This window comes from Mustelus asterias, chromosome 15, assembly GCF_964213995.1.
Source record: "Mustelus asterias chromosome 15, sMusAst1.hap1.1, whole genome shotgun sequence".
NCBI lineage: Eukaryota > Metazoa > Chordata > Chondrichthyes > Carcharhiniformes > Triakidae > Mustelus > Mustelus asterias.
The window spans coordinates 16393439-16415087 of record NC_135815.1 but is presented as its reverse complement, the minus strand read 5'-3'; the positions used below and the strand labels follow the sequence as shown (position 1 = coordinate 16415087).

Genomic DNA, 21649 nt, shown 5'->3' with positions numbered 1-21649 from the left:
AGGGATGGAACCTGTAGGTTGCATTTGGACAGGATTTCCATTTGAGTCAGAGGTAGAGCGTACTGCTGTTGATTGCTGTCTTGTTTGAACATAGAATACGCTGAACAATTGAGGTGGGTTTTATGCACAAGATGAGTGGCACAGTGGTTAGCACTGCTGCCTCATTGTGCCAGGGACCTGGGTTCAATTCCCAGCTTGGGTGACTATCTGTGCGGAGTCTGCACATTCTCCCCGTGTCTGCGTGGATTTCCTCTGGTTTCTTCCCACACTCCAAAGATGTGCAGGATAGGTGGATTGGCCATGCTAAATGTGTGGGATTGCAGGGATAGGGTGGGGGGCAGAATGCGCTGTCGGAGAACTGGTGCAGACTTGATGCGCTGAATGGCCTCCTTCTGCACTGTAGGGATTCTATGAACATTGACTTAGAAATTGGGGGGTGAATATTTTTTGCACCTCTCTGTGCTTGGACGGTGAGACTTGAGATCTCCCAACTATTATTTTAATTCATTTGTGGGACATGGGTGCCGCTGGCTGGGCCAACATTTATTGCCCATCCCTAGTTGCCCTTGAGAAGGTGGTGGTGAGCTGCCTTCTTGAACCGCTGCAGTCCACGTTCTGTGGATTGGGCTGAACTATTGGGCGCCTGCTCTTGCCCGCTGTAGCCGGTGGTATGCTTACATTTGTATCCGTGCATACCCTTCTTTCCTGCCATATTGGGGCATTCATTTATGGAGTAGCGCTCGATAAATGGGACCTGTGTGGCCCCAAGTCCTTTTTCACATGAACAATGTTGTGGCTTCTCTCTTTGCCCCAACAGCAGATTCTTAGCCATTCACACCCCCCTCCCCCACCACCCCACCATTCCCCCCGCCACTCTTACCACCCCATCAGCAGCTTTCATTCCGAAATCATTCCTTTCTTAATCGGAGAAGCAAAATATTTATTTCCTGAGTTAATCCCCTCAAACGATGCCCGCGAGGAATGCACGGTCACACATGATGTACTTTCATGTGGGCCACCATTAAGTGGATTTAAAATGGTTCCAGTGATAGCTGGTCATTAGTGGTTTCTTTATTACCGCTTCAACTCCTGAGAGAATCTGAGCACGACATACAGCACAGAGCCAACCTGAATGGTTGGAAAAACAAAGATGCCTCACTGTAGGTTACCTTTCAAGCTGCAGTTGTACTTAATAACAGGTCAGTCGAGATGAGAATATTCAAAGCAGTAATTTTTGCTGCTGCGTTTAATCCCCTTGGATTAGGCAAGGAGGTGGGAGATTTTACATTACAGGATTTTTGTCTGTGCACGGGATCATAGATTTTTCAACATAGACAATGATATTCATCAGCCAGGGCGGCACGGTGGCACAGTGATTAGCACCGCTGCCTCATAGCGCCAGGGACCCGAGTTCAGTTTCCGGCTTGGATCACTGTCTATGTGGAGTCTGCACGTTCTCCCCATGGGTTTCCTCCGGGTGCTCCGGTTTCGTCCCACACTCCAAAGATGCGCAGCTTAGTCGGATTGGCCATGCTAAATTCTTCCTCAGTGTCCCGAGGTGTGTAGGTGAGGGGGAATTAGCCATAGTAAATGCTTGGGGTTACGGGGATAGGGTGATGAGGTGGGCCTGAGTAAGGTGCTCTTTCAGAGAGTCGGTGCAGACTCGATGGGCCGATTGGCCGCCTTCTGCACTGTTGGGATTCCATGGGAAATCATCATCCATCCATAGCGCCAGTTTTGATGTTAGTTCCTTTACTAGGAGGTTAAGAGGAGATAGGGCAGTAGGTTATCTGTGGACCAATGGGAATTTGCAATCCTACTGCCCTTTCCTCAGATTAATTTATATTCCATTTTGGATATTTGTTACAGCCTCTCCCTCAGTAGCCATTCTGTGTTCTAGAATTCCTGCAGCTTCCCTCTTATTCATCAAAGCCTGAGGTTTCCAGCCATTCCCGTTGGTGGGATCTTCCGGTCCTGTTGACGGTGACCGCCCCCGCACTCCCTCCCCGGCTGGTGCGGGTTCCCAGAGGCCGGTGGTGCGTGAGACGGGAAACCCCATTGACCGCGGTGGGACCAGCAGATCCTGCCACCTCCGCCGCCGCTGTGAAAGATGCAAAACAACGCCAATCTGGAGTTTCTGATTTCCACTCGCAAACCTTTCTTCACAACCTCCGTTCACAGTGGTCCTCAAACATTTTCACCCGTGGACCATTCAGAAAACCTCGTGGACCCCCCCCCGCCGGTTCCTATCCCTCTAAACTTTTCTCCACGCACCATAAACCTATGTCTCCTAGTACTTGACTTTTCTACCCTAGGAAAGAGCATCTGACTATCCACTCTGTCCATGCCACTCATAATCTTGTAGACCTCTATCAGGCCGCCCCTCAACCTCTGCCGTTCCCGTGAGAACAAACCGAGTTTGTTCGCTTGCCCCCCCCCCCCCAAAAAAATAAATTACAACAGATGGGAATGTAATGAATAAATGTGCATTAATTTTCTTTTTCATTGTGTATCGTCAGTAAATTATTAATCCATGCCAGAAACAAAAGCACAGACCTCTTCATCTTATAAACATTAAAGTAAAAGTCAAGTTGCCAGAGTCCCAGATAACCATAGTTGACTGGTGGTGATTTAACCTGAGGATCACCACACCTCAGGTAAGGGCAAGGTTGAGAAGGTGGGGCCTTCATGAATAACCTCAGCCGATATGGGAATTGAACCTGTGCTGTTGGCGTTGCTTTGCATCACGAACCTGCTGTCCAGTAAACTGAGCTGGTCCGCGCGTGTGAGGTCACGTGAGTGTCGGGGTTGAGGCTTTGGGCTTCGAATCATAGAAACCCTACAGTGCAGAAGGAGGCCATTTGGCCATCGCGTCTGCACCGACAACAATCCCATCCCAGGCCCTACCCCAACAACCCAACACATCTACCCCACTAGTCTCTCTAACCTACACATCCTGGGACACTAAGGGGCAATTTAGCATGGCCAATTGACCTAACCCACACATCTTTAGCTTGTTCTCTTGTGTGGCCTCAGCCGTGACATCAAGCATCATCGATGGGGGCCACCTGGAAGACCCTTGTAGATTCCTAGTGGTCCACGGACCTTGCTTTGATAACCTACTGTCCTCTCCCCTCTTAGCCTCCTCCTTCTTGTCAAAAAGAAAAAGGAAGCATTTGTAAGGTCTAAAAGGCTTAGGACAGACGAAGCTCTTGAAGAATATAAAGAACATAGGAAAGAACTTAAGGAAGGAGTTAGGAGGGCTAAAAGGGATCATGAAAAGTCCTTGGCAAACAGAATTAAGGAAAATCCTGAGGTATTTTATACGTACGTAAAGAGCAAGAGGGTAGCCAGGGAAGGGTTGGTCCACTCAAGGATGGTGGAGGGAATCTATGCATGGAACCAGAGGAAATGGGTGAGATGCTAAATGAATACTTTGCCTCAGTATTCACCAAAGAGGGAGACTTGATGGATGAGAAACCTAGGTAGTCAAGAAGGCATACAGCATGCTTGCCTTCATCAGTCGAGGCATTGAGTATAAAAATTGGCAGGTCATGCTGCAGTTGTACAGAACCTTAGTTAGGCCTCATTCAGAATATTGTGTACAATTCTGGTCGCCACGCTACCAGAAGGATGTGGATGCTTTGGAGAGAGTACAGAAGAGGTTTACCAGGATGTTGCCTGGTATGGAGGATATTAGCTATGAGGGGAGGTTGGATGAACTCGGTTTGTTCTCACTGGAACAATGGAGATTGAGGGGTGACCTGTTAGAGGTCTACAAGATTATGAGGGGCATGGACAGAGTGGATAGTCAGGTGCTCTTTCCTAGGGTAGAAAAGTCAAGTACTAGGAGACACAGGTTTAAGGTGCGTGGGGAAAAGTTTAGAGGAGATGTGCGAGGCAGGTTTTTTACACAGAGGGTGGTGAATGTCTGAAACGCGCTGCCCGGGGAGGTGGTGGGAGCAGGTACGATAGTGGCATTTAAGGGGCGACTAGATAATACATGAGTAGGATGGGAATGGAAGGATACTCCGTAAGCGCATGCGATTTTAGGAAGACATGATCGGCGCAGGCTTGGAGGGCCGAAAGGCCTGTTCCTGTGCTGTACTTTGTTCTTTGTTCTTTCTGTGGCAAACCGATTTTTCAGCTGAATGAAACTTGGTACTCCTCTCGGAAGCTCCCAGCTGCAGTTGGGCTGCTGGGGAGGGGGTAGGCCAACCTGGGTCTTGTTCCACCTTGCAACTGTGGCAGAATAGCTGGGTCAAGAGTGCAATCAAGGAGCAATCAAAAGCAGGGGAAGCAACATGACTTTTGGAAAGGGAGGGAGAGACGTATTTTAGCATTGATGCCTCAGTGAGAATGGTTTGGTAGGGCCAATGATTCTGTGTGTAGTACAGTGTGGAGTTACAGATTCAGGGTTTGCAAGTTTTGATTTCCTGTGCTGTCATTTTTAAGAGATGCTGACTTGCGCCACCAGATATCTGACAGATATCGGTGAGAATCAGGTGGAAACCTCGTTAATCCATGCCAATGAGAATCCAGTGGTGTAGGTAAAACCCTGAATACAGTCGGAACAGTCTGCAGGCCAGGGTGTGTGCTCTCCACAACCTCTTCACTCAAACCCAGTGGGACAGTAGCAGAGATCAGCCTCAGGAATCAGACTGAGCCTTCCGATAGTGTTAGACCCACCCGTACAAGCACACGTGCATTGGGCTTCACATTTCCAGAGGATGAAGTCTGGGACTGGAAGTGGGAGCCAGCCCCACTCTGGGAGGCCGGTGGGACCCTGAGGTGGCATTATGGGGGCAGCAGCCAATCAAGGTTGGTAGCCCATCCACCGGGGCCTCTTGCCCAATCAAAGTGTGATAATATCAGTTGGGCTGCCGGCAGCAGTGGCCGGTGCTGGAGTTGAGGCACTCGGGAGAGGGAGCCTGAGTGACGAGGTATCCTGGAAGACGAGAAAACTTCTTGAGGGGGCAGGGCAGAGAGATCTTGGCGAACTCGGGCTGGGGGGAGCCATTGCTGCTGGAGGTACCCCCCCACAACCCATGGTGGGCCATGGACCACCCATCAAGGAGGCCTTTCCCCCACAGGAACCAGGCAGCGTTTACCTGACAGACATCACCCCCCGCCAAATTGGCCAGCTGTGTTGCCGAGGTGCCGGGCGCTGGGGGTGAAGATGCAGCCCCCCAACACCTTCCCCTGCCATGTTACCAGCAATGCCACCTCCCAGCATAACCCAACAGGCTGGCAAAATGCAGCCCCGTGTTTCTTGAATGTGTGCTTTAAAGCACAGAGGGGGGGGGAAACGCCTGGCGCCAGTGAGCCTGAAGCCCGTCGATTTGAATTTCAGACGGGACGAAGGGCGGTAGAAGCAATGCCTTCTGCACAAGTCGAATTCCACCCCCATAGCCTGGCACCAAGTGGCGATGCCACTCAGAAGCCCGCGCTTGCTGCTGCCACTCGGCTTCGGAACGGAGGAGAGAACCTTCTATCCTCTCTCTCCCTGCCGTCCCTGCCTCGCTGAGCACAGCACTTAGCCAGAGGAAGGTCAGAGAGTTGCTTGGCTGGCAGTGCGTTCCGTCTGCAGAGCGAGCCACTTTCCACTGCTGACGGTGTCACAGGCTGCAGCCAAATCCCTGCCTACAGCCCACACGAGCTGAGTCATAATCCATCCTACAGTTCAGCTGCAGACTCACAGACAGTGGGAGAGGAAGCTGCCTCTTCCTGTCTGCCGTCTGATTTACGTTCACCCACAGAATAAAAAGTAGGACAACCTTGCCTGCTTGTCTACTTGAATGTAATTGGAGCAAACGGATTCCAATCCATCAAACCCCGTGCCAGCACTCGGCTCCAGAATTCACCACTGTTGAAAAATGCCCTCAATCCCACATTTTCTGATCGAGTCCAAATGCACGATACTCAGTATTTTTGGCTGCCGACTTGCTAGGATTTTACATCAGTACAAACTGCATTGGCTGCTCCCTTACATGAAGATAGCCCAGTAACTCTGTGTGGTGACACCACCTCCAATAGACTTTATTTATTAGTGTCACAAATAGGCTTACATTAACACTGCAATGAAGTTACTGTGAAAATCCCCACACTCCGGCGCCTGTTCGGGTACACTGAGGGAGAATTTAGCACGGCCCAATGCACCCTAAGCAGCACGTCTTTCAGCCTGTGGGAGGAAACCGGAGCACCCGGAGGAAACCCACGCAGACACGGGGAGAACGTGCAGACTCCACACAGTCGCCCAAACTGGGAATCGAACCTGGGTCTCTGGCACTGTGAGGCAGCAGTGCCAACCACTGTGCCACCGTGCCGCCAGCCTCACGGCACTTCGGTTCCCCGACATCCGCAGCCTAATTCCAGTCAAGTTTGAAAAGTGCCCGGACAATCCATTAAACCTCTTGGGAACTCCTTGAGCTTCATTGGGAATTCCTTTAAGGTCTGGACAGATACATGAATAGACAGGGAATGGAGGGATACGGACCTCATAGAGGCAAAAGGTCTTTAGTTTAGAAAGACGTCATGTGTCGGTGCAGGTTTGGTGGGCTGAAGGGCCTGCTCCTGTGCTGTACTGCTCTTTGTTCTTTATTAGGGGAAAGTCCCTACCGGCCATCTCATCATATCCATAGAGGTTCCGAAATTCCTACTCCTCCATTGTAACGTTTTGATTTTGATTTGATTTATTATTGTCACTGTATTAGTATACAGTGAAAAGTATTGTTTCTTGTGCGCTATACAGACAAAGCATACTGTTCATAGAGAAAGAAAGGAGAGAGTGCAGAATGTAGTGTTACAGTCATAGCTAGGGTTCAGAGAAAGGTCAACTTAATGCGAGGTCGGTCCATTCAAAAGTCTGACAGCAGCAAGGAAAAAGCTGTTCTTGAGTCAGCTGGTGCGTGACCTCAGACTTTTGTATCTTTTTCCCGACGGAAGAAGGTGGAAGAGAGAATGTCCGGGGTGCGTGAGGTCCTTAATTATGCTGGCTGCTAATTGGGGGAAGAGGCACAGAAATCCTGGAAAATTGGCATAAATGGTGTTTATTTTTAATAATTCACCTAAAGTTTTGACGAAGGAGGCAATTGTGAAAATTTCACACTGTTTGTGTTCTGCGGACTAATTTATCTTGTGTTTCAGCTATAGTTTTTTTCCCCATTTGAAGACCTGAGTGTGCTTATTTTGCCTGCCAACCATACAGGAGGCTAGTGACTGAATAGCTCTGTGATCTTTGCTGCTGCGTACAGAACACTTACGCTGATTAGAGTTGACACTCCCTCTCCAAGCCATCTTGGAACTTGCTGGAGCTGGTGGTGGTGGGGTGGTTTGGACATGGCAGAACAGACTCAAAGGGCCGAATGGCCTACTTCTGCTTCTATTTTCTATGTTCCTACAACTCTACCATGCTTTTGAGAAAGGTGAGATGGGTCCCACGAGTTACAGGGTAGCTTTAGTAGCTATAGCGATTGTCAGAAAGATTTTCTGATCATTATCGCTAAACTGTTAATCCAGAAACTCAGCTAATGTTCTGGGGACCCAGGGTTCGAATCCTGTCGTGGCAGATGGTGGAATTTGAATTCAATAAAAAAAATCTGGAATGTAGAATCTACTGAAACCATTGTCGGAAAAATCCATCTGGTTCACTAATGTCCTTTAGGAAAGGAAATCTGCTGTCCTTACCCGGTCTGGCCTACATGTGACTTCAGAGCCACAGCAACGTGGTTGACTCTCAACAGCCCTCTGAAATGGCCTAGCAAAGCCACTCAGGTCCAGGGCAACTAGGGATGGGCAATAAATGCTGGCCAGCCAGCGACGCCCATGTCCCACAAATGTATATAAAAATAATATATCCTGGGTTGCTATTGGCAAAGTGCCTCAATACCAGGGTTGGTTGTGAGAGCTTAGGGAACCAACATGCACCGATGAGGTCACCTAAAATAATAAAGCCAAACCGGGTGGGGTACACAGGGCAGAAACCCCCCCCATAAATATGTAAACAAAGAAAGCGACAGTGCTGGAAATACTCAGCAGGTCTGGCAGCATCTGTGGATCATAGAAATCATAGAAACCCTACAGTGCAGAAGGAGGCCATTCGGCCCATCGAGTCTGCACCGACCACAATCCCACCCAGGCCCTACCCCCACATATTTACCCGCTAATTCCTCTAACCTACCCATTTTAGGATTCTAAGGGGCAATTTTTAACCTGGCCAATCAACCTAACCCGCACATCTTTGGACTGTGGGAGGAAACCGGAGCACCCGGAGGAAACCCACGCAGACACGAGGAGAATGTGCAAACTCCACACAGACAGTGACCCGAGCCGGGAATCGAACCCGGGACCCTGGAGCTGTGAAGCAGCAGTGCTAACCACTGCGCTACCATGCCGCCCAATGAGGCGGAGAGAGAGAGAGAAACAGAATTAACGTTCCAGGTCCGTGACCAGTCATCAGAAGATTTTTCAGTACTGACAAAAAGTCACGGACCTGAAACGTTTAACTCTGTTTCTCTCTTTGCAGACGCTGCCAGGCCTGCTGAGCATCTCCAGCCCTTTCTGCTTTTGTCTCGGGTTTCCAGCAGCTGCGTTGTTTTATGTTTGCTAGTATTGCCTCGAGCCTCTCTGCTGTTCATTGATATAACTTGGAGTGGATGTCTGGAGGGTGGGTCTGGATTTCCTCTGTAGATCACATTGGGAGGAGATGGCCTAGTGGTATTATCGCTAGACTATTAATCCAGAAATATTATGTTCTGGGGACCCGGGTTCGAATCCTGCCACGGCAGATGGTGGAATTTGAATTCAATAAAAAATGTCTGGAATTAGGAATCTATTGATCATCATGAAACCATTGTCGATTGTCAGACCGTCACCACCCTCTGGGTAAAAAAGCTTTTCCTCACATCCCCCCTAAACCTCCTGCCCCTCACCTTGAACCTATGTCCCTTCGTGACTGACCCTTCAACTAAGGGAAACAGCTGCGACTTATCCACTCTGTCCACGTCCCTCATAATCTTGTACACTTCGATCAGAACGCCCCTAGTCTTCTCTGTTCCAACGACAACAACCCAAGTCTGTAGAACCTCTCTTCATAACTTAAATGTTCCATCCCAGGCAGCGTCCTGGTGAATCTCCTTTGCACCCCCTCCAGTGCAATCACATCCTTCCGATAATGTGGCGACCAGAACTGCATTCAATTCAATTTTAAAAATCTGGAATTAAGAATCTACTGATGACCATGAAACCATTGTCGATTGTTGGAAAAACCCATCTGGTTTCTTTCCTTAAGGAAGGAAATCTGCCACCCTTACCTGGCCTGGCCTACATGTGACTCCAGAGCCACAGCAATGTGGTTGACTCTCAGCTGCCCTCTGAAATGGCCGAGCGGGCCACTCAGTAAGGCTAACTAGAGATGGGCAATAAATGCTGGCCAGTCAGCAACGCCCATGTCCCACGAATAAAAAAATAATCACAGCCTGCCATTATCACTCTGCTTTGAGCAGAAACAGAATTTCCCCCTTTGTTGATCCTCGATTTTCAGTTGTTGTTCCACCTGCGTTTTCCGCAAGGAAAACCCTTTGTGCCGATGACCTGTGAAATCTATTTTTGTGTCTGGGGGAAGCTTTCCCCTTTTTTGAACGGAACTGGGATTTATTCCCAGGAGGAGGCAGACAACATTTCCGTGCAAAATTTAGCAATTCAGTCGCAGAAGAGTGGTGCGTTGGAAGGTTACCATGACAACATAATTGGTGCTTGCTTTTAAGAAACAGGTTATCCTGTCTTTGTGCGCAGGGTGCTGTTTCGGTCCTTTCATCTTTCTCCCAGAATGCTACGCAGCAATCAAAGTTTAATGAAGTCAATGTTAATTTTTTCATTAGTGGACAATAAAATTATGTGTGGGTTGAATGATTTTTTTTTAAAGAAAGGATCCAATGCAACTTGGATTGTAGCAATAATCAAGCTTCAGTAAGATAACTGCAAACGCCAACACCTCCAGTTACCCTTTTTAACAGAGTATTTTTAAAATAATTCGACCCTCCCCCTCCAACTCTTCCCAACAGCAACTTATATTTCTGTCGCACCTTTTTAACGTCGTGAGACTCCCCAAGGCTCATCACGGCGCGACCTGAGCCACATGAGGAAAGTTAAAGTTAAAGTTTGTTTATTAATCACAAGTTAGCTTACATTAACACCGCAATGAAGTTACTGTCAAATTCCCCAAGTTGTCACACTCCAGCGCCTGTTCGGGTACACTGAGGGAGAATTTAGCGTGGTCAATGCACCTAACCAGCGCGTCTTTTGAACTGTGGGAGGAAACCGGAGCACCCGGAGGAAACCCACGCAGACACGGGGAGAATGCACAGACGCCGCACAGACCGTTACCCAAGCTGGGAATCGAACCCAGGTCTCTGGTGCTGTGAGAACAAGGAACTAAAGAACAATACAGCACAGGAACAGGCCCTTCGGCCCTCCAAGCCTGCGCCGCTCATGTGCCCAAATAGACCATTCGTTTGTATCCCTCTATTCCCAGTCTGTTCATGTGGTTATCTAGATAAGTCTTAAATGATCCCAGCGTGTCCGCCTCAATCACCTTGCTTGGCAGTGCATTCCAGGCCCCCACCACCCTCTGTGTAAAATACGTCCCCCTGATATCTGTGTTGAACCTTGCCCCTCTCACCTTGAACCCGTGACCCCTTGTGTTCGTCACCTCCGACCTGGGAAAAAACTTCCCACTGTTCACCCTATCTATGTCCTTCATAATTTTATACACCTCTATTAGGTCACCCCTCATCCTCCGTCTTTCCAGGGAGAACATCCCCAGTTTACCCAATCTCTCCTCATAACTAAGACACTCCATACCAGGCAACATCCTAGTAAACCTTTTCTGTACTCTCTCCAAAGCCCCCACGTCCTTCTGGTAGTGTGGCGACCAGAACTGGGCGCAGTATTCCAAATGCGGCCTAACCAACAGTCCTAACCACCGTGCCACCGTGCTGCCCCTTGGAGATGTTGGTGAGATGACCAAAAGCCCATTCAAAGACGTAGGGCTAAATTTTCCGGCCATTCCTTCTGGCGGGATATTCTGGTCCCGCCGAACGTGACTCCAACCCCTCCCACCATGGCGGGTTCCCCGGCAACGGGATGAGCGAGCTATGCAAAATGTCATATACTTTGGAGGGACCGAAAGATCCCATCAGTGCCAATGGCAAGCTGCCTCTACTGCTGGAAAACATGCTGCAGGATAGGGGACGGGGGGATGGTGCGGGGTGGGGTGGGGGAATCCTGCCCGTAGGTTTCCAGCAGTATCTAAAAGCAGGAAAGCAAGGTCGAGGGGGGGGAGGGATGTCAGTAGAGAATTCCAGAACTTTGAGCCTAGGCGACTGAAGACACGGCCACCAATGGTGGGGCGATCATCATTAGGAATTTGCAAGAGGGCAGAATTAGAGGAACACAGATATCTTGAGGGAGTTATGGCGCTGGAGGAGTTTGCCGAGATCAGAAGGGATTTGAAAACAAGGATGGGAATTTTCAGACAGCCAATGTGGGTCAACAGGCACAATAAAGGATGAGGAACGGGATTTGGTGTGAGCAGCCGGATTTTGGATGCCCTCAAGTTTGCGAAGGGTAAAATGTGGGAGAACATAGAACATAGAACAGTACAGCACAGAACAGGCCCTTCGGCCCACGATGTTGTGCCGAGCTTTATCTGAAACCAAGATCAAGCTATCCCACTCCCTATCATCCTGGTGTGCTCCATGTGCCTATCCAATAACCGCTTAAATGTTCCTAAAGTGTCTGACTCCACTATCACTGCAGGCAGTCCATTCCACACCCCAACCACTCTCTGCGTAAAGAACCTACCTCTGATATCCTTCCTGTATCTCCCACCACGAACCCTATAGTTATGCCCCCTTGTAATAGCTCCATCCACCCGAGGAAATAGTCTTTGAACGTTCACTCTATCTATCCCCTTCATCATTTTATAAACATCTATTAAGTCTCACCTCAGCCTCCTCCGCTCCAGAGAGAACAGCCCTAGCTCCCTCAACCTTTCCTCATAAAACCTACCCTCCAAACCAGGCAGCATCCTGGTAAATCTCCTCTCCACTCTGGGAGAGGAGTCAGGAATCCACTGATATAGCCACCTCCAGAAAGATCAAACGAGGGTTTCAGCAGAGGGTGATCTCAGACGGGGGGTAAAGTCGAGCAATGTTACAGAGGTGGAGAAGGGTGGCCTGAGAGATGGTTTGAAGATGCGCTCATCTCAGTATCCAATGTACATGAGAAATTTTCCAGCATTTTCAAATTGTTGGTCAAACATAATGATTTTGGGTTCTAGGTGGCAGCACAAGGTTTGGGGGAGGCGATGGCCTAGTGAGATTATCACTGGATTATTAATCCAGAAACTCAGCTAATGTTCTGGGGAATCGGCTTCAAATCACGCCGCGGCAGCTGATGCAATTTGAATTCAATAAAAAAAATCTGGAATTAAGAATCTACTGATGACTATGAAACCATTGTCGATTGTCAGAAAAACCCATCTGGTTCATGATATCCTTTAGGGAAGGAAATCTGCTGTCCTTACCCAGTCTGGCCTGCATGTGACTACAGACCCACAACTCTCAAAGCCACTCAGGTCCAGGGCAACGAGGGATGGTCAATAAATGATGGCCAGCCAGCGACGCCCATGTCCCATGAATGAATTTTAAAAAGTCAATGTTTCTGGATATCACCATCTCCATTCTTGCTGTGTGCATAAGACAACACCATCCAATTCAGGCTTGAACATCCAGATTTCTTTTGCTGCAAGTGGACTTTGTTCTGTGTATAGTTTCTCTTGGTCAACCTTCAATTCTTTCCCCTGGTGGCTTTTGTTTCCTTGTTTTCTAAGGGCTCTTTATGCACTTTCTGGATGCGATCACCTTTCCTTGTGGTCAGTTATACAATCTGAAGCATGATTTGATTCATGAGTGTGTTAAACCATCTGATGTCGGAGAGCTGTTCAGCTTCTTTGGGTTGGCTCTGTCGGACCCTGGTCCTGAGCCAAGTAAGAGTACAGCTTGCTGTGCACAAGTTGGCTGTTGTGCTTCTTGGTGGCACAGTGATTAATATTGCTGCCTCTCAGCGCCAAGGACCCGGGTTCAATTCCGGCCTTGGGTCACTATTTGTGTGGAGTTTGCACGTTCTCCCCGTATCCGCGTGGGTTTCCTCCGGTTTCCTTCCACAAGATGTGCGGGTTAGGTTGATTGGCCATACTAAATTGACCTTAGTGTCAGGCGGATTAGCAGAGTGAATATGCGGGGTTACGGGAATAGGGCCTGGGTGGGTTTGTGGTCGGTGCAGACTCGATGGGCCGAATGGCTTCCTTCTGCACTGTAGGGATTCTATGATTCTATGAACAGTGATGACCTGTCAAAGGCAGTTCATTAGCTGAAAAGCCTTTTGGGGTGCCCTGGGGTTGTGAAAGGCGCCATTTAAATGCAAGCATTTCTTTTTCACATGGTGGGCAACAGTCAAACACTGAAACAACAGGAAATAGAACCCTCTGCTCAAGGAGCCCTTAAACCTTTGGGTTGGTTACTGGGCTGCAGGAACGGTGTACCGAGCCAGTAAACTGATGCAAGCTGTCAGTGAGATGAACAAAAACTCTATTGATGTGTTGGGCAGTAGAATAATGCTGTTGGCCAGCAGTCGATTCCACAAACCCCAAGCAGTTAGAGCAGCCAGGGTGACTGCCAAGAGTTCTTTCCAGCCAGCAAGTTTTTCCAAGTTGTTGCCATTGTACTGTGTCCCGCTTGTTCTCTGTTACAGGCTCGATTGAGTATCCTGGCAGTGACTTTTTCACCTGCACTTTGCGCCCCCTTGGGCAAAACAGTGGGCGGACGCAACTTTTAAAAAAAATTTCCACGTTTACTGACCCCTCAGCTCACTGCCTGTCAAATAAAGTGGAACAAAATACCCCAAGACAGGGCTTGCAACTGGCGGAGGGGGGAATGGGGGAAGGTGGAAGAGGTGACGGCAGGACAAAAGGGTAAAGACAGTAACAGAGACATATTTCTGCAAGGGATTGACAAAGAGAGATGGACTGTTTCTGAGGGAGAGCTTGGGGCAGGGTGGTGGTTAATCAGGTCCAAGGGTGGGAGGTTGGGACCAGGGTTGAAGGCCTGAGGGAGGGGGCTGCTGGCGTGGGCGGCGAGACCAGGGGTGGGTTCCAATTCTGTCTCTGCTGGAATGGGAAGCGGTTTCATAGTATCATAGAATCCCTACAGTGCAGAAGGAGGCCATTCAGCCCATTGAGCCTGCACCGACAACAATCCCACCCAGGCCCTATCCCCCGTAACCTCAGATATTTACCCTACTAATCCCCCTGACATCCCCCTGACGCTAAGGGCAATTTATCATGGCCAATCCACCTAGCCCGCACATTTTTGGACCGTGGGAGGTAACCGCAGCACCCGGAGGGAACCCACACAGACACTGGGAGAAAGTGCAAACTCTACACAGACAGTGACCCAAGCCGGGTATCAAACCCGGGTCCCCGGCACTAACCACTGTGCCACCGTGCCGTAATTATCGTTGGAGCCCAATGAGTTGACGCGATATTAGATTTATCTTTTGACTCATTGGATAAGGCCATGGAAAGTTAATCAAATATTGGATTTTGATTAAAGTTTTGCTTTGAAATCTGAAGTGTAATAAATACTAATAGATATAAAGGAATGATCTCAAGCCTTTAGTCCAAACTCAGCATTGAGACTTACAAACTGCTTGGTCCTTTACTCAGAGTTCATAGCGTCATTGAGATTGTCAAATTCTAGCAATCATTCCTGGCCATTCATTATTCCCTTTATATTGTGCTGTATTTTTCTTTCTATCTACGGTTTTGTACAGTTTAAGGTACAGGCGGTTTAGCTGGCTGTGCTGCACTAATTGCTCCTTACGAGATGTGGTCATGGTGACTGTTCCAGCGCACTTGATGCTTCACATTAGGAAAGCAGGCTGATGAAATCAGAAGGAGCAGCCAGTTTGGGAAGCTTGCCCTTTGACAATGTGAAACACATTGTTCCTGCCATTATGGGACATGACAAATCCACGTGGGAGGCCAGAGGAGCAGATTAAGAACTTTTACACTCTTGGAAAGTTGACCTAGAAATATTGGGCATTGCCAATTTCCAATTTCCAGCGTAATACATCTTATTTTTGGCTCCTGTCAAATAGGGGAACCCACGTACAACAGCCACTCCTGTGATGTGGAGATGCTGGCGTTGGACTGGGATGGGCACAATAAGAAGTCTCACAACACCAGGTTAGAGTCCAACAGGTTTATTTGGAATGACGAGCTTTCGGAGCGCTGCTCCTTCATCAGGTGAGTCGGAGCGAAGTGCAAGCACTCCGAAAGCTCATGATTCCAAATATACCTGTTGGACTTTAACTTGGTGTTGTGAGACTTCTTACTGAGTCATTCCTATGACATGCCTCTCATCAGTGTGCACTTTTGGGGCAGTTTCCAGAGGTTGGGAATGAGGCCCTCACTGCTGAAGGGAAAATCCATTGTACATTCGCTCTAACGAAGCAGGTAGCAATGGTGGGAACATTGGAAATAAGTGAGACTTTATCGAAAATGTCCGTGCTTTATTGCGTAAGAAACAAAAGACAGTGGGCTGAAACCACATTGTACAAAACCAGAATGAATGTGCCTGAAACCATGTGTGCCATCTTAGTACCCCTACCCAATATTGCTCAGCACAGGAAGATTTTAATCTGGTCCTTAGCAGAGGTGGTGGGAAGGCCCTAGAATCAGGAGGGGAAGTGGGGGGTTAGTGGAGCACCAATCACTTTAGCAACAAGGGCAGCACGGTGGCACAGTGGTTAGCACTGCTGCGTCACAGCTCCAGGGACCTGGGTTCGATTCCCAGCTTGGGTCACTGTGTGGAGTTTGCACGTTCTCCCCGTGTCTGCGTGTGTTTCCTCCCACAGTCTAAAGATGTGGAGATTAGGTGCATTGGCCATGTTAAATTGCCCCTTCGTGTCCAGGGATGTTAAATTGCCCCTTCGTGTCCAGGGATGTGTAGGTTAGAAGGATTAGCAGCGTAAATATGTGGGGTTTTGGGGATAGGGCCTGGGTGGGATTGTTGTTGATGCAGGCTCGATGGGCCAAATGGCCACCTTCTGCTCCGTAGGATTTCTATGATTCTGACTCCCTGTGATTCTGACAGGGGCAGGGACAGCCAACTGAGGCCCTTAAATGGGCAGCTATGAGTCTTATCCTGCTTCTACTGGGGATGGGCTTTAACCCAGTTGGGGAACCCTCCCAGTAGAAGTTGGTGGCCTCTTTCGTGCTCTCGGGAGGGTGGAGGATGGGGGTCACTCCTGATCGGAGGGTCCCTGCCACTGGCAGCGGCTGCCCCATTGGAAAGACAGCTGACGCCCTTGACAATGACAACACTTCCCGCATATCCAACCCTCGCTTGACTGGTCCCAGTGCTCTGGACCCACTGACTGGATTCTGGGGCCTCCTCCATCATTGTTGCTCTGGGTCAGCTACTCTCCCAGAGATGGCCACCACTCTCAGTGCCGCTGCTGGGAATCAATAGCTGCCAGCCTTTTGATTGGCAGACAGCTCTTGGAGGGCGGAATCTCCCACCTTAAAGGGACAGAGGCCCTTACCCCAGGCAGTTGGCTGTCTGGCGACTATTGAATCAGGCCTGGGCTTCTGGAAATGACTGCGACGGGGTTGTCCCTGGCTTTACGGCCTGCCGTTGGGACCGCTGCCGCTGACCTTCCATTCAGCCCCATTCATCTGATTCATACCTGGTGATGGCAAACGGGGCGGCACAGTGGTTAGTGCTGCTGCCTCACAGCGCCAGGGACCTTGGCTCGATTCCGGCCTTGGGTGACTGTTTGGAGTTTCTGAGGAATTCCCTTCCCTTTGGCAGAAAATCTGGAGAAACCTGGGATGGGAACGTACCTTTGTGTGGATTCTCTGGGATCGCCACTGTGGTTACAATGGGAGGCCAAGTGAACTCTGGGGAAATTCTAACCTTCTATGGTTTTTGATGCCTCTGTGTTTATTAATAGTTTGGAGATTGGCAGCCTTACAACTGTATGCTGGATTAATCCATTGTTTTTAGCTCTCTAGCTGTCTGGACTCGAATAACACCATCATTTACCTCTACTCTTTGGTTTGCTTCGTGCATTCTCATCTGTGGTATCTATTAATCCAGTGCAGAAACAACTGAATTCTTATCCATGGCCGTGCATCTTCCAATGATAATACTTAGCAACAAAGAGAAATAACAGAAATAGGATGGCCCTTGGGCAACTTTCACTCGGGGCAACTGTATTCATTCCTGAGCCACTGCTGCGCTGCCTAATTAGTTAGCAAGATTTTCTGAGTCACTCACGCTGAACAGTTGATCTGAAGCTGTACAGACACAGTCCCACGCACATCCATATTAAAGTGGTTGCCTGGTAGGCAGCAGCCTATTTAATGCAGGCATTTGAGAATGAGAACGATCGTTATTTGTTGACTATTCAGGTAGGGAATTTTATCTGTGTATGACGCCAGAGACTAACGGTCTCCATGGCTTGACGTGTCTGTAGTCCTCGCCTTGGTGCCGTTTTGGTATTGTTTTTATTTGCACAGTATCTAATTTTTTTCTTCCTCAATCTGTCTTTCGTAAGGTGACGGCCGATTGTTGACAATCTGATTCCGTTTCAATTGCAGCTTTTCCGATCCGAGGAAATGGACAACTGGTGGAGTGTCCCCTGGGTTACAAGCAGGTTAATGCCACACATTGTCAGGGTAAGTGTGTTGAGAGCTCTCCAGTTAACAGGTTTCGCAGTCATTGCCTTATGCAAGCAGTAAATGTCGTTTCAAAGGCTCGTTTTACCTTGGGGACTGTCGTGTTCAACTGCGGCGAAAATACTTTAAGTGTTAAGAGAGCTAGTCTGTCTTCAGTCGATGTCTCTCACATGTCTGTCACACTGGCGAGGTGCTGCTGCTGTGAAACCGGGAGGTTCGCTTGACATTGTGCAATGTTTATTTCAGATAATAATTACACAGGGCAAACCCAAACCCCGATGCAAATTCAACTTTTAGATTCTGAAACGCTGGATTCTGTTTAATGGTTGACTTATATCTTGCGCTAAACGGTTCCCCAAAAGACTAAAACTCATAAGAAATGCACCCCTAACCTTTCATTAATTATTCCACCTGTAGCTATGCAACCAAATACATTTCTTGAAAGAATGTATTATGTAAGGATATTTCCTTTCTCCCATAAAATACAAGCTAAAAGGTAAGGATGACTGCAGTCAAATTAAATATCTCACATTTTACAAGGGTTCAGCTTTAATGAAGGGAGGCAAAAGCTTTTGAGAGAAATAAAACACGAAAGGACAACATCTTGGCAAAATGGAATACAATAAGCATTTATTGGAAAGGGTGAATAATAATTATTCAGCACAGAGTAAAGGTCCTTCTACACTGTTGCATCAAACATTCCCAGGGCTGGTACAGCACGGAGCTAGATACAGAATTAAGGTCCTTTACACTGCCCTATCAAACATTGTAAGAAGTCTCACAACACCAGGTTAAAGTCCAACAGGTTTATTTGGTAGCAAATACCATAAGCTTTTGGAGCACTGCACCTTCGTCAGATGGAGTGGAAATGTGCTCTCAAACAGTGCAAACAGACAAAATCAAGTTGCAGAATACTGATTAGAATGCGAATCCTACAGCCAGCCAGGTCTTAAAGGTACAGACAATGTGGGTGGAGGGAACATTAAACACAGGTTAAAGAAATGTGTATTGTCTCCAGACTGAACAGCTAGTGAGATTCTACAAGCCCAGGAGGCAAGCTGTGGGGGTTACTGATAATGTGACATAAATCCAACATCCCGGTTTAGGCCGTCCTCATGTGTGCGGAACTTGGCTATCAGTTTCTGCTCAGCGACTCTGCGCTGTCGTGTGTCGTGAAGGCCGCCTTGGAGAACGCTTACCTGAAGATCCAAGGCTGAATGCCCGTGACTGCTGAAGTGCTCCTCCACAGGAAGAGAAGTCTTGCCTGGTGATTGTCGAGTGGTGTTCATTCATCCGTTGTCATAGCGTCTGCATGGTTTCCCCAATGTACCATGCCTCGGGACATCCTTTCCTGCAGCGTATCAGGTAGACAATGTTGGCCGAGTATGCCCTGTTTGTAAGCATTTCTCCACTCCACCTGACAAAGGGGCAGCGCTCCGGAAGCTAGTGGCATTTGCTACCAAATAAACCTGTTGGACTTTAACCTGGTGTTGTTAAACTTCTTGCTATCAAACATTCCCAGGGCTGGTACAGCACGGGGCTAGATACAGAGTTAAGATCCTTTACACTGTCCTATCAAACATTCCCAGAGCTGGTACAGCACGGGGCTAGATACAGAGTAAAGGTCCTTTACACTGTCCTATCAAACATTCCCAGGGCAGATACAGCACGGGGCTAGATACAGAGTTAAGATCCTTTACACTGTCCTATCAAACATTCCCAGGACAGGAACAGCATGGGGCCAGATACAGAATAAAGGTCCTTCTACAATGTCCCAACAAGCATTCCCAGGGCAGATACAGCATGGGGCTAGTTCCAGAGAAAACATCCTTTACACTGTCCCATCAAACATTATGTGAAGATGTCGGCGTTGGACTAGGGTAAGCACAGTAAGAAGTCTCACAACACCAGGTTAAAGTCCAACAGGTTTATTTGGTAGCACAAGCTTTCGGAGCGTTGCTCCTTCTTCTGGTCTGCTACCAAATAAACCCTGTTGGACTTTAACCTGGTGTTGTGAGACTTCCCATCAAACATTTCCAGGGCAAGTACAACATGGGGCTAGAAACAGAGTAAAAATCCTTTATACTGTTCCATCAAACATTCCCAGGGCAGGAACAGCATGGGGCTAGATACAGATTAAAGATTCTTCTACAGTGTCCCATCAAACATTCCCAGGGCAGGTACAGAATGGGGCTATATACAGGTTAAAGATTCTTCTACAGTGTCCCATCAAACATTCCCAGGGCAGGTACAGAATGGGGCTATATACAGGTTAAAAATTCTTCTACAATGTCCCATCAAACATTATGTGGAGATGCCGGCGTTGGACTGGGGTAAGCACAGTAAGAAGTCTCACAACACCAGGTTAAAGTCCAACAGGTTTATTTGGTAGCAAATACCATAAGCTTTCGGAGCAATGCTCCTTCGTCAGATGGAGTGGTCTCTGTTCTCAAACAGGGCACAGACACAGAAATCAAATTACAGAATACTGATTAGAATGCAAATCTCTACAGCCAGCCAGGTCTTAAATGTACAGACAATGTGGGTGGAGGGAGCATTCAACACAGGTTAAAGAGATGTGTATTGTCTCCAGACAGTACAGCTTGTGAAATTGTGCAAGTCCAGGAGGCAAGCTGTGGGGGTTACTGATAATGTGACATAAATCCAACATCCCGGTTTAGACCGTCCTCATGTGTGCGGAACTTGGCTATCAGTTTCTGCTCAGTGACTCTGCGCTGTCGTGTGTCGTGAAGGCCGCCTTGGAGAATGCTTACCTGAAGATCCAAGGCTGAATGCCCGTGACTGCTGAAGTGCTTCCCCACAGGAAGAGAACAGTCTTGCCTGGTGATTGTCGAGCGGTGTTCATTCATCCGTTGTCGTAGCGTCTGCATGGTTTCCCCAATGTACCATGCCTCGGGACATCCTTTCTTGCAGCGTATCAGGTAGACAACGTTGGCCGAGTTGCAAGAGTAGGTACTGCATGCGTGGGATGCCCCCATTTTAATTCTCTATAAATTTTAAGATTTTTTCCTTCATCAGAATTAATTTGAATTGCAGGAGTCTTTCAGTGGTCATAATGTGAGGCCAATATCTTTTCACACAAGACAGAAACCATATTCTCTGTGTCTTTCTCGTTCCATGTAACCCCATGGGGGAAATGAAAGGCTCCCTTTTTGTCATGTGTGTGAGCCGCTGTGCCGCTTCATTTAGCAATTAACCAATTTGCTGAAGAGAATCTCTGCTGAGCTTTTCCACTCTGTAATTCTGACAGAATCACCCAGTAATGTGTAGCAGTCTCCGTGGGGATAGTTTCACTGGAGGCTCAATTGTTTCTGTGAACAATTTTTTAATAGTAGGAGACTGGGAAGCGTTGGTATACAGAGGGATCTGGGTGTCCTTGACTATGTAGCACAGAAGGTTAATACGCAATTGCAACAAACAGTTAGGAAAGTAAATGATCGATGGGCCATCATTACAAAATGATTGGAGTATAAGAGTACAGAATCTTACTGTAATGGGATGGGGGCTTGTTGAGACCGTACCTGGATACTAGCCCCTTACCTAAGAAAGAATATTCATTCCTGAGAAGGAGTGTAACAAAGTTTATTATTTATAAGTTCATTTTATTTTCATTAGTGTCACAAGTAGGCTTACATTAACACTGCAATGAAGTTACTGTGAAAATCCCCGAGTCGCCACACTCCGGCGCCTGTTCGGGTTACACTGAGGGAGAATTTAGCATGGCCAATGCACCTAACCAGCACGTCTTTCTGACGGCGGGAGTAAACCGGAGCTCCCAGAGGAAACCCACACAGACACGGGGAGAACGTGCAGACTCCGCAC

General features: G+C 48.2%; 1 protein-coding gene across 4 annotated transcripts in view; it reads left to right on the top strand.

The window, feature by feature from the left end:
- ltbp1 (latent transforming growth factor beta binding protein 1) overlaps positions 1–21649 on the top strand; it is a 356653-nt gene that overhangs the window by 142168 nt on the left and 192836 nt on the right. For all 4 annotated transcript variants that reach the window (XM_078229547.1, XM_078229548.1, XM_078229550.1 and 1 more), the window contains exon 9: positions 17729–17806. In XM_078229547.1, the coding sequence (XP_078085673.1) occupies positions 17729–17806 (78 nt within the window). The remainder of the gene's footprint in view (positions 1–17728; positions 17807–21649) is intronic.